An 18,695-nucleotide genomic window follows, 5' to 3' on the forward strand; every position below is an offset into this window, starting at 1 on the left:
CAATAAAAGCCAAAGCATTCCTTCCTTCTCTCACATTTCATACAGTAGAGGGAGAAATATTACTCAGTTCAATGAGAGGATATTATTGCTGCCAACTGGATGCCTCTGCTTCAATAACAAACTGAAGACAGACAGTGTGCTGTACATCAATGAGGGAGTGGAAGAAAGAGAGAGAGAGAGTCTGTGTGTGTGTGTGTGTGTGTGTGTGTGTGTGTGTGTGTGTGTGTGTGTGTGTGTGTGTGTGTGTGTGTGTGTGTGTGTGTGTGTGTGTGTGTGTGTGTGAGAAGAGGGCAGAAAGAAGTGTGTGACAGAGAGAAGAAGAGGGTGGGAGCGAGAGAGACATGGAAACAAGTAAAATAACTGCCATGTAACCAGACAGTAAGAAACTGCATGTGAGACAAAGGCAGACAGACAGCTAAAGTCAATCAGTTAAAATGACACACACACAAAGACCCTCTCAGAGACAGACACAACTCTGCGTGGTGGAATGACTGCACAGTGGGATCCAACTGGACATGGAAAGACACCAGGCTCATATTCGTGACTCTTCCCAGCCAGGCACTGGTTTCAAAGACACCAGGCTCATATTCCTGACTCTTCCCAGCCAGGCACTGGTTTCAAAGACACCAGGCTCATATTCCTGACTCTTCCCAGCCAGGCACTGGTTTCAAAGGCGGGGGGATTTAAGGCGGTTTGGCGGTGGCCTACCTCCAGATCTCTTTAATGGCACCCGAATGCCTCCTTAAATGGACTACCACTCAGTGTTGATTTCATCGACCAAAACTATGATGACAAATGTTTGTCCACTACCTTTTTGAACTCAACTAAAACTAGACTAAAGGTAAAACATTTCAGGTGACTAAAATATTCAAAAGACTATGACTAAAACTAAATCAAGATTTTCTGTCAAAATCAACACAGTGCTACCACTCTGTCACGGCGTTCCTACCCTGGCTGACCCAAGATTAGATGTGTGCCTTTTGCCTTCCACGCTTGGAAGCGGTGTTTGCGTGTAATTGTCCTACCTCCAGATATCTCGTTGGCATCTTCAGGAGGTACGAGTGTCTCTTTCAGCTTCTGGGGCTGTGTCTCCTCCTCAGCTCTGTTATTATTACCATCAGAAGCTATATGGAAAAGAGAAACAGTTGCATTTAGAAGAGAGGACAGCAGAATATGAGCACAGACAATTCTGAGCTTATTAACACTCTCGAGGAAGGTGAGAGGAAGGAACACAGTTGGGTAGGCTACAACAGACTCAGTGGGCTGAGTCATTTAGTCTAACTATGGGGTTAAATGTCAGGGACAACATTTTTTATTTAATTATTGCCAAAGAGGTAGAACAATAGGACGAATAATATAATAAGGGTAAATACATTTAGTAGGCTATCTCGTCCATCACTGTAGGGGAGAGATGTGCTATTAAAGAGAAGAGAACATACTGTAATACCTTTATGTCTGCCTTGTAGTGGTCTGCTCTGTTGGCTGCCAGTGACAGCAATGACATTGACTATGTAGTCCTTAGTATGATCATAGTCTGTTATCACTACCTTATTCTCTGTTTTAGGTATACTGATCTCTCTCTGCTGGCCACCTGGTAGAGAGAGAGAGAGAGAGAGAGAGAGAGAGAGAGAGAGAGAGAGAGAGAGAGAGAGAGAGAGAGAGAGACAGACAGACAGACAGACAGACAGACAGACAGACAGACAGACATGGTGTCCATTGATTTTGTTGTCAGTCAGTTGTTGAATAAAACACTGCATTTCTTATTTCCTTGACTGATCTCTGCTGAAGTGCTGATTAGCATTCTATTTCACACAATCAGACCAGGTCGCAGAGTTTAAGGTCGAAGCCATTCTGTGTGAAGTAGAGTGCTTCGGTGTGTGTGTGCGCGCATGTGTGTCTGCATGTGCTAGTACGTGCACAACTGCGCGCGCTTGTGTGTGAGAGAGAGAGAGAGAGAGAGAGAGAGAGAGAGAGAGAGAGAGAGAGAGGCTGTCCTCCTCTCAGCAGTTAATCCCCATCATCCTGCAGGTCACATTATCGACTCATTTAGATTTAGACCCTGCAGAATGTGTGCACATATACGTGCGTGCGTGCGTGCGTGCGTGCGTGCGTGCGTGCGTGCGTGCGTGCGTGCATGCGTGCGTGAATGCTTCCTCAGCTGTTCCCTGTAGAAGGTGATGAGTAATGCACAACAGAGAAGGCAGATAGATACAACTGACTGAGGTGACAGGTGAGGTAGGGAGGCTACATGGATCAGTGCTAATGAAACAAATTGGAATCCTAACTGACAATCAGCTCATAGCCTTATACAGTGGGGGATTTGTTTCATTTAAAATGTGTAAGCCTGAATGAATTTGATTGTCTGCTGTTTCATGAAATATGTTGTTTACGTTGTAAAAAATAAACCTGGTAGTCAAAATGAAATTATAATTATTATTATTTATTTTCATCTTTTAATTATACATTCAAGTAACTTGCATGTATATTTGTCGCAAAAAATCATGCAATATAGTTAAAGGAGCATTCAGTGATTTGGGTGATTTGGAAAAAACCCCGGTCCGCCCCGGTAACAAGATGTGCACATGCACGCACTACAGTGGGGGGGACACAACAGACCAACAGCACGTGCACCAAGGCCCACCCCATTCGATCATGATTGGAGGAAGGCCCCTCTCAACCTCATCCACCCAAAGCCCAAACCGAAACTAGGGTTTTTTTTACTCCAGGGGCTCACTGGGGACTTTATAGTAGGGAGGATTATCCAAAAAATAAGAAAAAAAAATTGATATTTGAATTAAGTGAAATCACTGAATATACCTTTAACAAAAACATGATTTGATATGGTATATTGTGTGGTATATTAAATCATCGTACAGATACTGTATATTCCTGCTGATGTGTGACAGGTTTCAAGAGCAACAACATCACATAGCAATTAGCGTTTTTTAACTGGGTGGGTGGTAATTATTAGGCCTACATAGCTTGTTTTTGCTGAACATTCCCTATGAAAGGTGGACATAACAAGAGGACTGAATGTTAAGGTCCCTGCACACTGCTGCCCACTGATTTTTAGCAGCGTTTTTCCGCAGGTTTTCCGGAAAACGCGTCCAATCTGCAAGGACCTTTAAACCTTTACCAGAGAATGCCATAAGCACAGCCGCACACTAACTGTCCTTCAATTAACAGGAAAAGTAATACATTTGGGCTCACATGGAATGAATTAAAGGATATTTTCCACTAATGCTGCTGGAGATAGTCTATTCTAAATACTCTAGGTAACTAGGTGGGTAAGCATCTACAATACAATTATCATTAGTTCTTTCTCCTCACTGTTTTACAGTAAACTGTATAACAGTGTTTTAACTAAGCATTATGTTATACTTTAGCTATTGAAAAATAGCAGATCTACAAGCTCATAGCGCGCCACTGAGTGGCGCGCTACGAGCTTGTAGGTCTGCTATTTTTGAAAAATCGTGAAAATCTTTGAATATATTCTTTCAGAAGACTTTTTTTTTTATTTCGACGTCGGGCCAAAATGTGTTAATAAAGCATAACATTATGTTTAACTATACATCAGCCATTTGGAAATAGACAATCTGTTTCAATCTTTGGTAACAGAAAATGTGAAGAAGAAAATGGAATATTTTCAGATGGGTGTCTGTGGCCAGAACAGATACATGAATCCAGGGGTCCTTGACGTGAAATGATGTGAGAACCACATTATAATCCAACCATAATCCAGGTTTAATATATCTCGACCAGTTTCTCAACTGCTCCTCTAATGCAAGTGTCCCTTTTCTTTCATTCACTTCCACTCTTCATGATAACATTTGATGGATTTAATCTATGGAGACAGTCTATGGCAGGAGGAGGGAGGAGCTTGATGGGACCAACTAAACAACTAAACTCCATATTAAAGTTAGGAGTTAAAAATATTCCTTTTATCACAATGAACTGGGATATAGACAACTGGGTGTAATGCAACATACCTTAACAACCTTACTGAACAAACACACATCTGCTCAAAGTGGGCAGTTTGGAAATGTTACACTTTTTTCCCCCTTCCGTAGTTGTGGGTAAGCAGGTGTGTGTGTGTGTGTGTGTGTGTGTGTGTGTGTGTGTGTGTGTGTGTGTGTGTGTGTGCTTGTGTGTGCGCGCCGTTGCATGCATGCGTGTTTCCCCTTGTGACTGATAATAGGTCCTATTATAATTATAAGATAATACTTCCTGATAGTCACACTAGTTATCCTACTCACTGGACCACCCGGTAGGTACCTACTGCTTTATTCTGTTTCACGCACGCACGCACGCACGCACGCACGCACGCACGCACACACGCACACACGCACGCACGCACGCACGCACGCACGCACGCACGCACACACAGGAGCAGCTTAACTGGGGCAGGTCATGTGTTTTCACACATGATAAATATGTTTTGTAGTCAACATTTTTCAAACACTTCGAAAATGTTCAAAAATAGCAGATGTACAAGGTCGCAGCGTGGCACATCGTGATACACTTTGTTAGAGCTTGTATATCTGCTATTTTATAATATAGTACAGTAGATACCTGCAAAGTACATCTGTTAATTGAACCCATCAATTTGGGTCAGTATTTACATTTATACTCTTAGATACTGTCACAACATAATGTTGGGACTCCTTCTATTGCTTGACCAAATTGTTTTCAAACGATATTTCTTGTGCCTTCCGGGGACTGACAAGAGAACAAAATATGAAAATGTATAAATGATTCCCCTTGTGCGTCATTGTACATGAAGGTAGAGAATAGCTGTGATTTGTTATGCTGTAATAAAGATTAGGACTCCCACAGTGGTTACATCTGTGTCTTAGTCCACTGAACCATGGGACATCCCTAAAGTAACATACTGTTGTGGCTCTGAAATCAGCTCAATAGAGAGAGCTAACACCGTAAATACTGACATCTGGTACTGTTCACTACATTTCTCTCTCTTCTTCTCTCTCTTCTTCTCTCACGCACGCACGCACGCACGCACGCACGCACGCACGCACGCACGCACGCACGCACGCACGCACGCACACGCGCACACGCGCACACACGCAACATACATACTGTCACTCTCAAGTCATATAGTGACGAGTTGTGGCTACATGTGACCATGTATTACCCCCGTTTGACACGATGGGATCCCCTGACATGTCATTTTTCAATGCCTCGGTAGTCCCGCAAACCAGACGCGTAACTAGATGTCAGTGGGCCCCGACGCAGGCTGATCAGTGAGTGCCCCCGACAGCAACACCCCCCCGTGCGCGCGATCGCCGGTGAACGTAGACTGTTTTTGGCTTATAAACAGCACAGCGGGGCAATGTACAGCAGTTGTGACGGTACCTATCGCAATTGTAATCAGAGCAACAGCTGCAGCCTGTAAAAACAAGCCCAAACTGCGTGTTGGTTTATAAACAGCGGGGCACTGTACAGTTGTAGTTGTGATTTGTGAACGTACCTGGCTGTCGGGACCGGTCGGGACTCGAGACTGGGAAAGCCCACTCGCCACAGACACTTCTGACTGACTGACTTCCTTCACGTTATTATTGGGACTTGGGAGGCGGGGCACGTGTATGCCTATGATATGTGTGTGTGCTAGCAGCAGCCACACCACTAGGCTCCGCCAAACTTTGTTCAACTCAACTGTCATTGCATCTCTGTATGTGTTTATAATTTTATTTTACAGACGGCACGGGTGGGCAGCCGTGTGCCCTCCATGCCTCTGGGCCCCCACGCAGTCACGTTGTCTGCGTTGCGCTAGTAACACCCCTGCCGCAAACCTAGAATGCCCAAATGAGGTCCTCACTCCCAACCCGTAATAGGTTGACTCGTCTGCTCAAAACATTTAAAGAAGGCAATGATGGTAATGAGGAAAACGTTTTGTTGATAACGTTGTGGGGTCAGGAAATCAATGATGGTGACAGTTATATAGGATGGATAACTTCTATAATAGCAGCCACTTTGTAGGCTACATTAATGCATCCTACTGTAGATAAGTCCTTTACTGAATCTTCAGCAGTCTTTCAACCACCCTAAACTGAACTTCCGCACCAAGGCCTTAGTCAATACTTACTGAAAGTATTGACTCCCACTGTCCTGTACTGTATGCCTAGTTTTGCTTACCAGACCCTATTTAAGGCTGCTGACACAGTCCTTGTACTGTACCTACAAGGAAAACTTTTTAGTCTAAAAGTTGGCAAACGTCTGAGGCAGGAACTTGGAGTTCGTCTACATCTCTCCAGAGTTTAATCTCCTCAAAGGAGCTTGGATAAGGGATAAATTACATAATACGTCCTGATAGAGGGCAAGAGCGTGTGTGTGTGTGTGTGTGTGTGTGTGTATGTGTGTGTGTGCGTGCGTGCGTGCGTGCGTGCGTGCGTGCGTGCGTGCGCGTGCGTGCGTGCGTGCGTGCGTGCGTGCGTGCGTGCGTGCGTGCGTGCGTGTGCGTGTGCGTGTGCGTGCGTGCCTGTGCGCGTGCGTGTGCGTGTGTCTTACCTGGTACACTGTTGAAGAGAAACCTGTAGCTGTCAATATCTCCTTTGGGCTCTTTCCACGAGACATGAAGTTTGCTGGAGCCCAGCACTTTGAAACGCAACCTTCTCGGCACTGGCACTGAAACAAAATCAACCATAGCATCACTTACCCATCCTGAAATCATTAATTATACATCGATATATTATATTCATATTTTATGTTTCCCAAACACCAAACAGGGTTTTAACCATTTCCAACCTGGTGTCCCTATATGTTGGACAAGTTATTATAGGTTACAAAAGAAAGCAAGAAAAGCAAATAAAGTCAAAACCAAAAAATAATAATAGTCCTAAATTTCAAAAATAACAAAGATAGTTAATCTACAAGCTCCCAACGTGTCGAATTGCTATTTCTAGTCCACTAGTTGCCTGGAGTCTCCCAGGGCTCTGTACTACCCAGGGCTGTAAATGTAATGTTGAGGACAATAGCAGTGGTATACTTTACAGTGTAAAGTATACGTATACCACTGCTATTGTCCTCAACATTAAATCTCTTTGCTTAATAGCCAAACTACAAGCTCACAACACAACATGTTGCGATGTGTTATGTGCTTGTAGAGGACGCAAGGGTTCATGTACAGTCGTTAGAAAAGGCCAGTTAGTTTAGTCCACACTCCCCCCTAGAGTGGTGGCTTCCACCAGCAGGTGAAGTTTATTGAGTTAATTAGGTTGTGCGTCCATTGACAGTAAGTGTGTTTGTATTGGTTTATATAAAGGTGAATGTTTTCATGCTTATATTCGACCTTATTGTAAGGTATCTAACATTTTCATGCCTTGTTTGTATTTTGTGTTTTTTTTGGCACTATTGATAGATTTTTACCACTCAAAGCCTATTATGTGAGATCTTGTAGATCAGTGATTTTTGGTTGATACATTTGAATGTATACTGATTACCGGTATATAAATATGCTGTTTATTTTCTCATTTCTTGTAAACCACAAGCCTATACAACCTGTTAAGAATACAACTGTGATCTATGTGTGCCTGTGTATGCATCTGTGCACGTACGCATGTGCATGCATACATCTGTATAGTATGTCTGTACCGTATGTGTGTCTTTATGGCTGATGTATATTCCTGATCTACGTTTTTAAGGTCATGGAGAATCAATTGGAATGCGTGTCCTCTGCAATACAATGTACTTTCTAAGGAAATGATTAGCAGTGGGCCAGTTTAAAATGACTACAGTGTGACACATGAAACACAGACAAACATATGTCATTGTGTGTGTGTGTGTGTGTGTGTGTGTGTGTGTGTGTGTGTGTGTGTGTGTGTGTGTGTGTGTGTGTGTGTGTGTGTGTGTGTGTGTGTGTGTGTGTGTGTGTGTGTGTGTGTGTGTGTGTGTGTGTGCGACCATGCGATCGACTGTGAGTGCATGTCAATGAGAGACAGAGAGAGGCACAAAAAGGAAGACAGTATAGCACAAACAAAGAAAAAGAGCAAACGCCAGACAGATTGAAAAGGAAAGAGCATCACCTCAGAAAAGGCACAGAAGCTGTGGACTTAATCTTATGTCCACACAAGTCACTATTTCACCGTGATGCTGTACCATATTCTACTACCGGTATGTTAGTTCTTACAAAGTTACCACCAGGAGACAAATACTGCACTGCTGATATAATCCCATACAAGGTTTTACCAACCAGTAAACACCATTAAAATATAGTCGGTATATCCATCCGGTATTAGTGTGCAATTGTACAGACATATTTCCCTGTCAACAACACCTCGGTAATAAATCAATATAATGAAATATTGTCAGCTGAATATACCACACGCGTTAGAGACACTTGTTTTGGAATTTTAAGTAGTAGTTCTTGTTGGTTTTGTCCTCTAGTTGGTGGAAAAGTTTGCCAGTAGCTGAATGTCTAATTGTTTCAACAATGTTCCTCCAACAATGTAAACAAGCTACTTAATGTACATAATGTATTCAGAACCAATGAACCCAGACAAAACATTATCTGGATGCGAAAAAAAACCCAATTTAAAACATTACTATCACATTAAATGTAAATGTCTACACCAAACACACATCACACATCACAAACCCATTAAACCCCATTGTATAAGGTGATTTTTGAATGATACCAATCTTAAATCAACAATATCATCTCTTCCTCCGCAACCAAAATACTGTCCCCTGTGTCCGACATGTTTTCCTTTATACCGTCTTCATTTCCGCCTTGAAACAGCGTTGCATTCTGGGACAGATTCATAGTGTCACAGCTGCCATCTAGTGGACGAGTAGATGCTTGCACATTAATAGTGATTATAGACCGACGTAAGCCTACAATAGCGACGAAGGGACTATGTAAGGACTTAAAATAAACTTGCGCAAGGCACAAACGGACTTTGTCCAATACAAACTGACTGCAAAAATAACCTTAATATTAGAGAAAATATATCATAAATGAATACTTAAACCAGATATAATCATTAAGGAAATGTATGCATGTACTATGTGTACTATATCAACTCTTCATTTCCATATTCCAGCCATTCAGTTGCAACAAAAAAGAGGGTTGAGAACCCCTGGGCTAGACCACATTCTAGCATCGCATCACACTGACATGTAAGGACACTGTTTTCTTTGTAGTGCATGTGAATCATCAGCCATGATTAACATGTTATAACCAAGCTGTGATGTTACCTATACGGACACTGTCCTCTTCATACAGTACATTTATCATCAAGTTAGAACAGGTTATGACTATACACTACCTGGGCGACCCTAGTCAACAAAGTCTGTAGGGCTTACATGGTTAAGCTCAAATCAAATGCCTCAAATCCCTGACTTCTCAAGACTTTTACAAATCTTTTCCTTCCTCATTGAATTTACAAAACCCATTGCAGCAATTCAATACAGTAATACAATACAATATCACTTTTGCTTTTCTTTACTTGTCAGTACATTCCACATACAGTATTTAATGCTTAAGATGCACAGGGTTAAATGTAAAAATTACTCTATACAATAAAAGTCTATGAATAATTTAAATCTTTGACAGCAGGGCCAGAAAGATGATTGATGGCATACGAGGTTGACAGACAGGGTTCTAATAACCATGTGAAAATTTTACGTAAATGCTCCATTTTACTCTTGACTGCATGTCAGTGGGTCAATCTCAAGCATTCACACATTCACTCTCTCTGACACACACGCAATCACACGGACATATACATATCAGTCTTAGGCCGTGCGCTTAGTGTGCAACGCTCATGTACACTATGTATGTGACCGTGGCCTCTAAATAGCAAAAGACTGTGTGAAGTGTGAAGTGAGGGGCACTCTCATCATTATACATCATCTCATTCCGGCCAATCACAATTTGCATCCTCACTTTTGTCTTCAATGTTTGTGTTTACGCAATGTTTGTTTGCACAAAACTGGCCATTCATTGTCAATGGCATTCAATGTTTGTGTTTTGCACAAACACTCAAAACTGGCCATTCATTGTCAATGGCATTCAATGTTTGTGTTTTGCACAAACACTCAAAACTGGCCATTCATTGTCAATGGCATTCAATGTTTGTGTTTTGCACAAACACTCAAAACTGGCCATTCATTGTCAATGGCATTCAATGTTTGTTAGGACAATGTTTGTGTTTACACAAAGCAGCGCCCCTAAAATGAACACAGATTATTACCATCAGTGATAACATTCAACCAAAATATATTTTGCAGTAATGATGAATGAAACTGAATAGTTTGACCAATCATGCTATTACACATATTTGAACCGCTTCGTGAGGCTGGTGGTGTGTGTCAGTGAATGGGTGTGATAGGATAGGATGAGATATTTTGAGGAAATAATATTGAAAAAGAAAACCTCAGAGAAGCACCATCACACAACAAACAAGGTGAGAAAAACAACAATCCTTGAACTTTTCATTGGCCAAAGAATTAGAGCAGATGTGAACATAACTTGAGGTCATCCTGCCAGGCTGTGATGGACATCTGTCATCTAGCAGCATGATCTCGAGATGACTGCTGTCCCTATGCACTCCCTGTTGCTGTGAGTCACAGCTGTGCTTCTTTTCTTTTCTTGTTTTGCAATTGGGTCATTCTAACTTCCCTTGAGTTCAATTGGAGGCATATTACAATCTGTCATTAGCTTGGGAATAGCCGTGTCCAACGTACCAATTAACATACGGTATTCCCTTCCCGATAACACCTGCCAGGCAAGAGCTAGTTAAACGAGTTCATGGCAAAGTCTCTCTTCCCCAGGGTCTATCTGGTATAAATTGCATAAAGTGTAGCTCCATGCATCATTATAAAACACATTAATGTTTATTAATAGTAAAGGGAAGAGACCAATTCAATCAATCTATCTATAAAAATCCAGTTTAATTGCAATTCTCAGTGTAAGATTACCCTTGGATCAACCACACATTATGGATCAAAAGATGCAGACTACTTTATACTATCCACCTCTGTGGCTGTTACGGGACAATTGCTATTAAAGACATGGCTGAAGGACACGTTATATCATGCCTACAATGGTGCATGAGTGGTCTTTCAATCGAAGGCTCGCAAAAACCTGCACTGTAATATAGAGGAGGTTTGGAGCCCTGGAGTTTGGATAGGTCAGGTGGAACATTACAATACACTATCCACGTTTTTCCCCGCCAAGGTACTGGGGCTCCTTGTGTGTGCTTTGCTTCCTTCAGGCCGTGTTGCCATGTCTGCTTATTATAAGCAACCTTTGACTTGTTTTTTCTGTAAAGTCACTTGCAAATAAATTATTGGTAGTTGCTGGTTGATGTTTTTTTGGGCTTGATTCTAAAGTGTACAGTAGTTGCTTATTTGGGCTTGCTTCCACATTTCTTCACATCAAGGAACCCCAGATTCATATGTAATTGTCCACAGACATCCATCTGAACATATTTTGTGCGTTTTAAAAATATTCAAATTATTTCGATTTATTCTCAATGTGTTTTAAAATAACGGAAGTACAACCTCACAATGTGTCGCTGTGAGCTTGTAGATCAGCTATTTTCATTTGGGCTTGTTTTCATAGACCTGGCCACTGGCAACACAGCAAGAGAAAGAGGAACTTATGCACACCCAAACGCAATGCACTATGGGCTGTAAGAAAAAGGTGAATACAGCTAGCACAAGTGAGACTTCAAAGCAGCAACGCATCCCTCTTCCATGGGCTATAGACCGTAAGCAATATAGAACTGGGCATAACGGGCAACGGATAAGGGTTCTCTTAAAGGCAATGGCATGTGGCACGGTGATTGGTTTTATTATTAGCAGTGGGGAACGCCCCTTCCCCACTGCTAAATCCCCAAATAGTGTATTTAGAATGCTCAAACGAAAATAGAGCCCATTATGTCTGTGTCCCTTTTATGCCTGACGTCAGAATGATGTCAGATTTCTGTATGTGTCTCTCTGTGTCCCTTCATTCCTATATATGGAGTTCTGTGTCAGCCATGCCCAAATATGGAGTGTTGGGATGTCAGAACAGGCCAGCTTGTGGAGTTCTGTGTCAGGCATGCCCAAATATGCATTGTTGTGTGGTCAGAACAGGCCTGACAAGCTCCATATATGGACGCTGGGCAGGGGCCCGGTCCAGAGCCCGGGCAGAGGCCTTTTGGGGGCGGTTCTGGACAACCGTGGGTCCGACTGATTCGACACCAGGCACTGCACCCCCTGTCGGTGGGGCTAACGGTTCTCCAGTTACGTGGATTACACACAGACAGATGTACAGACAGACAGACTTGATGCCTTTAGATAGATGATGATTATTCATACGTATTCTTCACCGTTTAAAGTACAGTGGATGAGTTTCCATATTTTGTTAAATAGATTGGTGCATATTTTACCTGCTCCATGAATGACACCATAGTAAAGATAGTGTCAAATAAATTCTGCAACAACAAAACAAATATTGCACTTATTTGTTCTTCCTCTTGGGTTCGCAGGCGGTTAACACCGTGACAGAACTGACTCAGCTGAGTCCACGAGCAGCTGGGGGACAGTGTGTGCGTGACAGATCGGCTGGATGGAGAAGATACAGAGGTCAGAGGAGGCCATGCTGCAGGAACAAGGCTCTCAACTGTTTCAAAAAGCCTTCCCAGGTTATCTGTGATGTGACTGAGGGGTCACAGTAGAATCTCACTGCAGATAAAGTGTGTGACCACGCGCCAAACACACCACCTGATTCCCCCCAATTTCCTTTGCAGCATGTCAAAACCACACTGCTGGAGCTCAAGGAATGGATGGTCCTCGTGGCCATGTTGGAATCTGTTGGCTTGTCTCTCCCCTCAAACTGGATTTGTTTGTCCCCTACAGGGATGGAGCTTGATAACTGATACCCGAAAAAATATCAGACAACAAGCTTATTGAGGAACCGTTATCAATAAGCTTTGGGCATATCAAGCCTGTTGTCGAGCATAGCGGCCCATGATGTCATGTTTAAACAAGAGGCGATCAAGAAATAAATGTAATCATCCATGCTGGCACAAACATGTCTGTCTAAAAGTGTATTGATACCTGCCAACTATCGCTGTCCGGGTAAACAAAAGTATGCTTTTAAAGTGACTGTACACATGTTAACCAGTTTCTTTAATATTATTATATTGATAAAATAGTCAATTGCCTTCCGTCTGTTAGAAAAGTACTGTATTTGAAGGCCCTAGTAAAAGATACTGGTTCTGTTCAGAACCAAATAATAGAAAATGCTTGATAGTGGGCTCGATAAGTCTGATCGATAAGGTGCTCGTTATCAATAATAAAACAACGAGCTCTATCCCTAGTCCCCTATCTGTTCTCTCTCCACAGATACTCCTTGCTCCTGGTTGCTGGGTCCAGCTTCAGGATCTCCAGCTAGCAGATCTACATGTGCATGACCTTTGCTGCTTTAATTTGATGTATGGTTTTGTTACAGAGAAAATATAAGCGGCATACAAAGGCACTCTGATTGGTTTATTGTCTGTTCCACCCAAACAACACCTATGAAACATTGGGCTCATTAGTTCATACAATATAGGTGGCTTTGCCACACCCATGATTGCGCATAAGACATTGTGATTAGGGTTGGGATTCGGAAACGGGTCCATTTCAGACCCGGTTCCGACATTGTGGATCCGGAGCCGGTTCCATCGTTTTTTTATTAACGGTTCCCCAAACGGATCTCATCAGTCGTCATTTAGCTCCGCTGTGTCTGTGTGTGCATGCAAGCAGTGAAGCAGAGCCTGGGGTGACGTCACCCCACCTACACGAGTCAGTGAGGTCGGGGTACGCCCACTGTTCTGTGCATTCAGCGACCTCCGCGGAGCGAGTGGGACAGACGGACAGTATGTCGCACAGATCTCTAATTGTGATAAGCAAGGCACTGCACATGAGAAAGTCAAATCTTAAAAACACATTGAGTGCCATCTGTGGACAAAGGTAGTGGTGCTTGGGTGCCAGTGATTTCAGGCTATTCCACTATGACTCGCGTCCGCTTTTGGCTTCCATCTTGGATGCTAAAGTAATAGAGTTAATGCTACCGAGCTAAAATAAGGCCAATCCTTGCTCTAGAAAACTTTAATGTTCCAATCGCGATCACTGGATAATCAGAAATTACCTCTGAACATCGGAGAATAGAAAACCACGGACTAAAACAGAAGCTAATGGCTATGTTGAAACAAAAACAGTGCAGGCGGGGCCCTGGCAACAGTGCATAGCAACCGGAGCGGTTCCAAAAATGAAACACAGCGAGGCAATATTATAGCGATATCAAACACCTTAAGACGAGCCTGCTCGTCATGAGTACCCATGAGTCCTAGGGGTCCAATACGTTAAAAGATGAGCCATAATTGGTAGAATTATGTGGTGAAGAAGATACAATATCTACAAACTTGTCAAGCAATACAAGCAGCTACTGTATGATGAATGAATATGGACATAACAGATGCATCGGCGGTGACTGCAGAACACAACAAGAGTGTTCATTTAACAATTAACATTTTATATAAAGTGTTTTGTCCTTTCATACTGTATATTAGCATGTCATTTTTCACTCAATCCAGAGAGGATAATCTCGTTAATTATCACATTGTGTATCCCTGAGCTGGGCTGTTTTGATTTTCATCATACATTTAAATACCATGCTTTGGGTAAAGACCAACAGTAACAAAATAAACTTTACCTGATTGATTATATTGTACCTTTCTTACACTTATGAAGCATGTAAACATACTCCTAGACTATTCTATATAGAGTCAGCTAAGGCGTTATATCTACCACTGAAGTCACCAAGGCTCCTACAGTTCCATAATGCGTTCTGTAGAATGAGGCCATTTGCCAGGTAATAAATAAACTTTCAGACAGTAAGCAGAATTTTGTCTACTACTGCTGAGTCAAATGTCAGTAAAGACTGAAGAAAGTTCCAAAACCATCTGTTAGAAATACAGTATATAGAGCATGCACTGGCAAACATTTATTGATGCAAGGCTTTGGCATTTACTTAATTATATTTTACACTTTTTTTTCTGGTACAAGTTTATGAACAGATGTTACGGGGACACACTGTGTATTGCACCTGCTGTTACTAGTGCTATAGTACCTACTATAGCACCTACTATCTAGCACCTTTGATTTGATAACTTTCTTTAGTACTATCAAACATGTTTTGACTTCTATCCCTAAAAATCTATGACTGATAAGAACAATGTTTAGCTCTTCACTGAAGGGAAAGGTTCACAGCTTTTATGGCCAAACCTGGAAAGAGAGCTTCCCGCGGAGCTTAGAGCCCTAGTGCTAAGTCTTTTGTTCTATTTTAATTGGCCAATGGAACAGAGAATGGTATGAGTACAGAGCTTTACAGATACAAATACATTAGCCAAGTACAATACTGTATGTTTGCACATACAGTAGTACAAAATATTGTACTATAGATTATGTACTACTAGACCGAAGTGGCAAAGCCTGTTGGAAACGCACACCTCACACACCTCTCGTTTATGCAATACCCGATGTACCCGTTGTACCCTAAAGAGAGTACTTAGTGTACACCCGTCAGTATACTATGACGATGCAGGTATCTCCAAATGGGTATAAAAGGGACAAATACCACACAGTGCATAACTCCTTTGGCTTCTTGGCGATACAAGTGAACATTTTGGAGTTGATCGAATCAGTTTGACGGTTCTCAAGATATTGGGGGGTGGAGAGGGGGCAAGGAAATCTTTGTTACTTTCGCTTTCATTTATGGCCGGAAGTGTAATATGGAGGGCTATTGTGGAGAGGAATTACAGAGAGATCAAAGCACAGCTTGACACCACATTTAGACGGTCAGACACTTCCCCATACTAGTTTGTAGGGAGTTTCTTTTTAGATGAATACATTAAATGTTATTTCACCCCTTCCTCTCCTTTATCCTTCATTCTCTTTAACAACACCTTCTCTCCTCTTCCTTTATTCTTGTCTTCTATCCTTAACTTTCCTTCCTTCAACCTCCTTCCTTTCCCTAGCCTCATGTTGCCAGACTGTTGCCTCTCGCAATTTTCAAATGCTTCCATCTTACAGTCTGGAGAACGGAAGCCTCTTCTCCATTTCCGTTTCGTCTAAGCATAGCTTGCTGCTTAGCAGAAATAAAAAATCACACCCGTGTGAAGTGAGGGGCGCTCTTATCATTATACATCATCATACATCATCTCATGAACTGAATTTATGCGATTGGTTAGCCGATTTGCTCGTACATATGACGTAAATTTTCCCTTCATTGTCAATGGCATTTAATGTTTGTGTGGCCACAAATTTACGTCATATTTGGCGGACATAATGACCTACTTTCTCCTTTCATTGTCAATCGCAAATATGAGACGTGTGGGGACAAAATTTACGTCATATTTGAGGCACATTGTGACCCAATTTCTCCTTTCATTGAACTGAATTTATGTGGTTAGCTGATTTGCTCGTCTAGGCCTACATATGACGTAGATTTTCCCTCCATTGTCAATTGCATTTAAAGTTTGTGTTGCCACAAATTGACGTCATATTTGGTGGACATTTGACCTAATTTCTCCTTTCATTGTCAATGAGATGTGTGGGGACAAAATAATATTTTTTATCCCACGATTTTGCAACCCATTTATTCACCCAGTGTCTAATGCAATCCTGGGCGCTACACTCCCTCTGCCAACCTGGGGGGGCAGCGGACTGGCCTCATGCTACCTTCTATGCATGAGGAGTCCAAGCTGCTTCTTTTCACCTGACAGGGGAGAGTTTCCCCGAGCCGGACGTAGCGTGTGGAAGAAACACATTATTCCGGCTGGCTAGGGGGAGGTAGTTTAGAGACCAGGATTACTGCATGTTTTTTGTGAGGGTACCTACCCCATATTAATAATATTTGGCAGACATTTGACCTAATTTCTAGAAAAGCTGTATATAGGCTAGCGCCCCTCAAAAATCACAAGTCAATGTTTGTGTTCACACAAACCCAGAAAGCTGGACATAGGAGGGGTTAGCGCCTCTCAAAAATACAAAATCAGACCCATGTGAATTGAGAGGCGATCTTATCATCGTACATCATCATAAACTATCTCATTCCGGCCAATCAGAATTTGCGTCCTCACCTTCGTTTTCAATGTTTGTGTTACGCAATGTTTGTGTTTACATGGACACTCAAAATTGTCCATTCATTGTCAATGGGATTTAATGTTTGTGTACACCAAAAGTTGGACATAGAAGGGGCTAGATCGCCCTTCAAAAAATCTAATGTAAAGATATTTGACTTTGCTTTGGGTGTATCTGTGCAGTCTATTCCTTATTACTCTCACTGTGATGGCATGTGGGTCTATACATCATCATCAAAAATCATCATGATAAAAGGCACCGCTCACTCACATGCTCTGCTGTTTGTTATTTAAAGACATACTGTAGGCCTACCTCAGAAACATTTTGAGTGTAATATCGACCTGTTCTACTGTATATGCACTAACTGAGTCTATGTGTGTGTGTGTGTGTGTGTGTGTGTGTGTGTGTGTGTGTGTGTGTGTGTGTGTGTGTGTGTGTGTGTGTGTGTGTGTGTGTGTGTGTTCATGCATACACACACTAGTCTCACACACGCACATGGCTGAGTGAGACTAGTGATTGTGGTGAAGGGTGGGTCATTGCACTTGACCGATCACAGACACCCGTGACCTACACAATAGTCCAACTAATCGCCTGGCACACATCCAGCAAATTTACACATACCGTACATAATAATTTAAAGAACATAGCAGAGGCATATCAAGAGGACAAAAGTGCATAAGACACACAAGACACACTGTATGTTAGTGAGTTTAATGTCCATATAGAGCAGGATGTTTTAAAACATGCTAAAATCCTTCAGTGTTAATTAAACTTAACTAAGATTTTTTTGCCAGGTGCGAAGCAGCCTGGCTTACATTTGCACGCACCACTACTGACGACCGATAAAGACAACTCTAAACATGACCTAAGTATGATTGGCTGCCTCCTAGCGACCTTACTAGTGACCAAGTCATGATTGGCTACCTCCTAAGCCAATAGGAGTCTGAACGGCATGAAACCCATACTCTGAACGCCGCAACGTGGAGTGAGTGGCAACAGCAACTAATGTTATGAGCTAACTGGAGCTACAGGACAGCCATAACAAAACACCAGTGTGTGAACCAACAAAAGAATGTCGGAAACGAACAAAAACGGCCGCTACAAGAGCTTGTTGCACCTGGCAGTTAGTCAGTGAGAGCGGTCAGAAGTGATTTTCTGTACCCATATTACCAGTGTTGACATGCCTGTTTATCTCTGTGTCTATTCCTGTTCTCTCCTTGCTTCTGGCTCTCTTTCCCCCTCCAGTTCCTCCCCATTTCTCTTCCTCTTACTCCTTTCCCCTCACATCTCCCTAATATGTCGCCCCCTTCCTTTTGTCTCTCATCTTCTGTCTTGATTTTCCCTTCCTCTCCCTTCCCTTCATTCAGTTTTGTCTCATCTTTCTAAAGCCACTATTTGGGGTTTTAGGAGTGGCGAAAGGGTGTTCCCCCACTAAAGTTGGTATTTTGGTTACCTGTCTAAATCCCTTAAACACCTCCGTTACCCGTTATATTATGCATAGGTGTGGTTTGGGCGTAAACCACATTGAACCAATCACCAGTCTTGGCTTTAAGAGATCCCTT

The 18,695-nt window shown here is 42.3% G+C and overlaps 1 protein-coding gene across 1 annotated transcript in view; it reads right to left on the reverse strand.

The window, feature by feature from the left end:
- col14a1a (collagen, type XIV, alpha 1a) overlaps positions 1-18,695 on the reverse strand; it is a gene marked incomplete at its 3' end in the record, with an annotated part of 214,852 nt that overhangs the window by 183,844 nt on the left and 12,313 nt on the right. Inside the window, exons 3-5 of the mRNA XM_079503710.1 lie at positions 6,526-6,642; positions 1,448-1,591; positions 1,026-1,124 (exon numbers count right to left, since the gene is read on the reverse strand). Of these exons, the coding sequence (XP_079359836.1) occupies positions 1,026-1,124; positions 1,448-1,591; positions 6,526-6,642 (360 nt within the window). The remainder of the gene's footprint in view (positions 1-1,025; positions 1,125-1,447; positions 1,592-6,525; positions 6,643-18,695) is intronic.

This window comes from Electrona antarctica (genome assembly GCF_951216825.1).
Source record: "Electrona antarctica genome assembly, chromosome: 6".
In the NCBI taxonomy this organism is placed as follows: Eukaryota; Metazoa; Chordata; class Actinopteri; order Myctophiformes; family Myctophidae; genus Electrona; species Electrona antarctica.